The sequence below is a fragment of the Diorhabda sublineata genome, unplaced genomic scaffold (genome assembly GCF_026230105.1).
Source record: "Diorhabda sublineata isolate icDioSubl1.1 unplaced genomic scaffold, icDioSubl1.1 Dsub_294, whole genome shotgun sequence".
NCBI classification, from domain to species: Eukaryota; Metazoa; Arthropoda; class Insecta; order Coleoptera; family Chrysomelidae; genus Diorhabda; species Diorhabda sublineata.
Genome location: NW_026614237.1, coordinates 1 through 5,600, shown reverse-complemented (window position 1 = coordinate 5,600; position 5,600 = coordinate 1). Strand labels below are relative to the sequence as shown.

Sequence of the window (5,600 nt, the reverse complement as noted above, 5' to 3'; positions counted from 1 at the left end):
ATACTATTTTTATCTTTGATATCATTTTTTAGGGCTGTTTATTCATTATTTTTATATTCATATACCCAACATGGTCAGTATTATTCAGGCTTATATATATATTTAATAGGGGGCTAATTCGTGAGTATTTACTAATAATTTTACATTGATTACCTTTAAATTTATTATTTTTAAAATTAGAATTTCTAGTTCAATGAATTTAATCTAAATAGTTTAATAAAAATATTAGTTTGTGGTACTAAAGATATGAATAAAGATTTTAGATTATTTGTTATATTTATTTTATAATATTTTTATATTTGAGATTAACATTATTAATTTCTTCATTATATTTATTGGTTGTAAATTTAACTTATATTTTAGAATTTAATTTTATAATATTAAATTCTACTAATATTTATTTTGTTGTTTTATTAGATTGAATATCTTTGTTATTTATAAGGTTTGTTTTATTTATTTCTTCTATAGTAATTTTTTATAGAGAGGAATATATAGCTGAAGATATTTATAAGAATCGGTTTATTTTATTAGTAGTAATATTTGTTTTATCTATAATATTATTAATTATTTCACCTAATTTAATTTCTATTTTATTAGGTTGAGATGGATTAGGATTAGTTTCTTATTGTTTAGTGATTTATTATCAAAATTTAAAAAGTTTTAGGGCTGGAATATTAACTGCTTTAAGGAATCGAATTGGTGATGTAGCTTTATTAATATCAATTGCTTGAATATTAAATTTTGGTAGATGAAATTTTATTTTTTATTTAGAAATTATAAAGGAGGATTATGTTATACAATTAATTAGATATTTAGTAGTTTTAGCGGCAATAACAAAGAGAGCTCAAATTCCTTTTTCTTCTTGGTTGCCTGCAGCAATAGCAGCTCCTACACCTGTTTCTTCTTTAGTTCATTCTTCTACATTAGTTACTGCTGGGGTTTATTTATTAATCCGTTTTAATTTTTCATTTAGTAATAATTTGATAATAATTTTATTATTTATTTCATCAATAACAATATTTATATCAGGTTTAGGGGCTAATTTTGAATTTGATTTAAAAAAAATTATTGCTTTATCAACTTTAAGACAATTGGGTTTAATAATATCAATTTTAGCTTTAGGAGAGTATAAATTAGCATTTTTTCATTTATTAATTCATGCATTATTTAAAGCTTTATTATTTATGTGTGCTGGTAATATCATTCATAATTTATTTAATTGTCAAGATATTCGTTTTATAGGAGGGTTAGTAAAACATTTGCCTTTAACATGTACTTATTTAAATATTTGTAATTTATCTTTATGTGGTTTACCTTTTATATCTGGGTTTTATTCTAAAGATTTAGTGGTTGAATTTATATCAATAAATTATTTAAATATTTATATTTATTTAATTTTTTATATTTCTATTGGTTTAACCGTATCTTATAGATTTCGTTTAACTTATTATTCCATAATTGGGAATTTTAATTTTATATCTTTGCATATTATTCAGGAAAGAAGAATAATTATATTAAAAGGAATAAGAGGATTAATTTTATTTGTAATTTTTAGAGGCAGTATATTTTCATGGTTACTTTTTTCTACTCCTTATTTTATTTGTTTAACTTTTTTTATAAAAATATTAACATTATTTGTAATTATAATTGGTGGATGGTTAGGGTATGAATTAGCTAAATTTAAGCTTTCTTATCAATTATTAACTTTAAAATTTTTAACTTCAAGTTTATTTATAAGTATAATATGAAATATACCTTATTTATCTACATTAGGGGTTAATTATTTGCCTTTATATATAGGAAAATTATATTTAAAAATTTTTGATCAAGGCTGATTTGAATATTATGGTGGTCAACAAATATCAAAAAATTTAAAAATATTAACTTTAATACAATTATTTTCAATTAATCATTTAAAAATTTATTTATTATTATTGATTTTTTGATTAATATTTTTACTATTAAATATTTACTTAAATAGCTTATAAAGAGTGTAATTTTGAAGAAATTAAGGAAGTCAGAGACTTTTAAGTATTTATAAGAAAAAATCTAATTTTACAATGAAAATGTAATGTTTTTTTTAAACTATATAAATAGAAATAAAAACAAAATTTCATTGCTTAAGAATTAAGTTAGAAGCTTATTCTTGGTTTTCTTATTTCTTTAATTGGAGAATAACTCATTTTTATCATTAACAGTGATAGACCTCTTTTTGGTTTCAATTAAAAATAAGGATTTATATAAATCAAACTTTTAGGTCGAAACTAAATACAATATTTTGCTTCTTATTTAAGATAAATTGAGTTATTCAATAATTTTTAAATGCAACTTAAATGTTATAATTAACTATTATCCTAATTAATTCAATTTAATGCTCCTTGGTTTCATTCATGGTATAAACCTCATAATAAAATAAAAATAAAGATAATTAAAATTATTGAATAATTTATAATATTAGAAATTTTTATTGTTATAATTAATGGTAAAAGTAAGGTAATTTCGACGTCAAAAATTAAAAAAATAATTGCAATTAAAAAAAAATGAAGAGAAAAGGGCAGACGAGCTGAAGTTTTAGGGTCAAATCCACATTCAAATGGGCTTCTTTTTTCTCGATCATAATAACTTTTTTTAGAAATTAAATTTAAAATAATTGTTAATATTATTAAAATCAAACAAATTATTATTATTAATCTTATTAAAATTTTAATTATTTATACTAGAATCTAGATTTTTTGATTGGAAGTCAAATATAATTTTTATATTATATAAATTATCTACCTCATCAATAGATAGAAATATATAAGAATAATCATACTACATCAACAAAGTGTCAATATCAAGCAGCTGCTTCAAATCCAAAGTGATGGATAGAAGAAAAATGATTTAAAAATTGACGAATTGTACAAATTAATAAAAATGTTGTTCCAATAATTACATGTAATCCATGAAATCCAGTTGCTATAAAAAAAGATGAACCGTAGACTGAATCTGCAATAGAAAATGGAGCTTCAATATATTCATATCCTTGAAGGATTGTGAAGTAGATTCCTAGAGTTACTGTAAAAATTAATCCTTGGAGACCTTGAGAAAAATTGTTTTCTATTAGTCTATGGTGAGCTCATGTTACAGTTAACCCTGATGTTAATAAAATTAAAGTATTAAGAAGAGGGATTTCAATTGGGTTAAATGTTTGGATTCCTTTTGGGGGCCATAATAATCCTAGTTCAATTCTTGGTGCTAATGATCTATGGAAAAATCCTCAAAAAAAAGAAATAAAAAAAAATACTTCAGATGTAATAAATAAAATTATTCCTCAACGTAAGCCTTTAGTAACTAAAAGAGTATGTAATCCTTGATAGGTTCCTTCTCGAACAATATCTCGTCATCATTGGTATATAATTAATATTGTAATTAATAAACCGATTATTAATAGGTTATTATTATATAAATGAAATCATTTAATTAATCCTATTATTGTAGATATAGCTCCTAATGCTCCTAATAAGGGTCATGGACTAATATCAACTAAATGAAAAGGGTGATTTTTATGTATTGACATTAATTTACTTCACTAGAATATAAAGTTCTTAAAATAGCAAAAACATAAGATTGAATAATTGCAACTGCTGATTCAAGTGTTAAAAGTAAAATTTGAATAATAATTAATAAATTTACTAAGGTGATTGTTATTATAGGTCCTGTATTACCTAATAAAGTTATTAATAAATGACCAGCAATTATATTAGCAGATAAACGAATAGCTAAAGTCCCGGGTCGAATTACATTTCTAATAGTTTCAATACATACTATAAAAGGTATAAGGATTGGAGGAGTTCCCTGAGGAACTAAATGAGCTAATATATGGATAGTATTATTTAATCATCCATAGATTATAAATCTCACTCATAATGGTAAAGCTAATCTTAATGTTAAAGTTATGTGTCTTGTTCTTGTAAAAATATAGGGGAATAAGCCTAGAAAATTATTAAATAAAATAATAGAAAACAAGGAAATAAAAATTAATGTTCTTCCTTGTGATTTATAATTTCCTATTAAAATTTTAAATTCTTTATGTAAAGTTATAATAATTTTATTTCAAAAAATATTAAATCGTGAAGGGACTAATCAAAATAATGGGGGGATAATTCTTAATCCAATTAAAGTTCTTAATCAATTTAATGAGAAGTTAAAGTTTGAAGTAGGGTCAAAGGATGAAAACAAATTTATTATCATTTTCAATTAAAATTTATTTTATTAATTTTAGTTTCAGTTATTTTAATTTTATAAAAAAAATTAAAATAATTTAAATTATTAAAACAAAAGAAAATTCTTAAAAAGAAAAATATTAATGTTAGTCAGTATAATGGTATTATTTGTGGAATTAAAAATTATCAAAGTGATTATTTTAGCTTGACAAACTAATGTTATAAATTAACTAAATTTTTCATTAGAAATATCCGTTATAATATTATAGATGATTTAAAATTCCATTGCTTACTTTCAGCCATCTAATGATAATTCAATTATTTTAATAATTCATTTAGAAAAGTATTTAGGTGAAATTCTTTCAATTACAATTGGTATAAATCTGTGGTTAGATCCACAAATTTCTGAACATTGGCCATAAAATAATCCTGATCGATTAATTGAAAATCTTGTTTGATTTAATCGTCCAGGGGTGCCGTCAATTTTCACCCCCAGTGAAGGGATTGTTCATGAATGAATAACATCTGCAGATGTAACTAATATTCGAATATTCGATTCAAAGGGGATTATTACTCGATTATCTACATCTAAAAGACGGAAATTGAATGAATTTATATCATTAATTGGGATTATATATGAGTCAAATTCAATAGTTTTAAAATCTGAATATTCATAAGATCAGTATCATTGATGTCCAATTGTTTTAATAGTGATTATTGGGTTATTAATTTCATCTAAAATATAAATTAATCGTAGAGAAGGGATGGCAATAAAAACTAAAGTAATAGTTGGTAAAATAGTTCAAATAATTTCAATTAATTGACCTTCTAATAAGTAACGATGTAAAAATTTATTAAAAAATAGTGATAATAATAATTGGCCAACTAATACAGTAATAATTACTAAAATTATTAAAGCATGATCATGAAAATATGATAATTGTTCTATTAAAGGTGATGCTCTATCTTGTAATATGAAACTTTTTCAAGTTGAAATTTCTAAAAAAAGTTTAAACTTTATGTTTGGGGTTTAAGTCCAATGCACTAATCTGCCATATTAGAAATTAGCAGATAATATTGGTAATTCGGAATAACTATGTTCTGCTGGGGGGTTAAATTGTAATCATTCAATTGAAGAATTTATTCTTAATGAACTAATTCTTTTTCGTTGTATAGAGAAAGCCTCTCAAAAAATAAATAATAAAAAAATTACTCTAATAAGGGAAATTAAAGATCCAATTGATGAAACAATATTTCATAGAGTAAAAATATCAGGATAGTCTGAGTATCGTCGTGGTATTCCTATTAATCCTAAAAAATGTTGTGGAAAAAACGTTAAATTTACTCCAATAAATATAATAAAAAATTGAATTTTTAAGTAGAAATTATTTAAGG

General features: G+C 22.4%; 1 protein-coding gene and 1 pseudogene across 1 annotated transcript; one reads left to right on the top strand and one right to left on the bottom strand.

Annotated features, from left to right (window-relative positions):
* Positions 1–771: 771 nt before the first annotated feature.
* Positions 772–1,972, top strand: LOC130452219 (NADH-ubiquinone oxidoreductase chain 5-like; the record flags this gene model as incomplete). Its single annotated transcript, XM_056791514.1, has 1 exon — positions 772–1,972. A coding segment is annotated over one exon (977 nt), but the record flags the coding sequence as incomplete, so codon positions are not given.
* A 2,542-nt stretch (positions 1,973–4,514) lies between these two features.
* Positions 4,515–5,204, bottom strand: LOC130452220 (cytochrome c oxidase subunit 2-like; annotated as a pseudogene).
* Between the last annotated feature and the right edge of the window lie 396 nt (positions 5,205–5,600).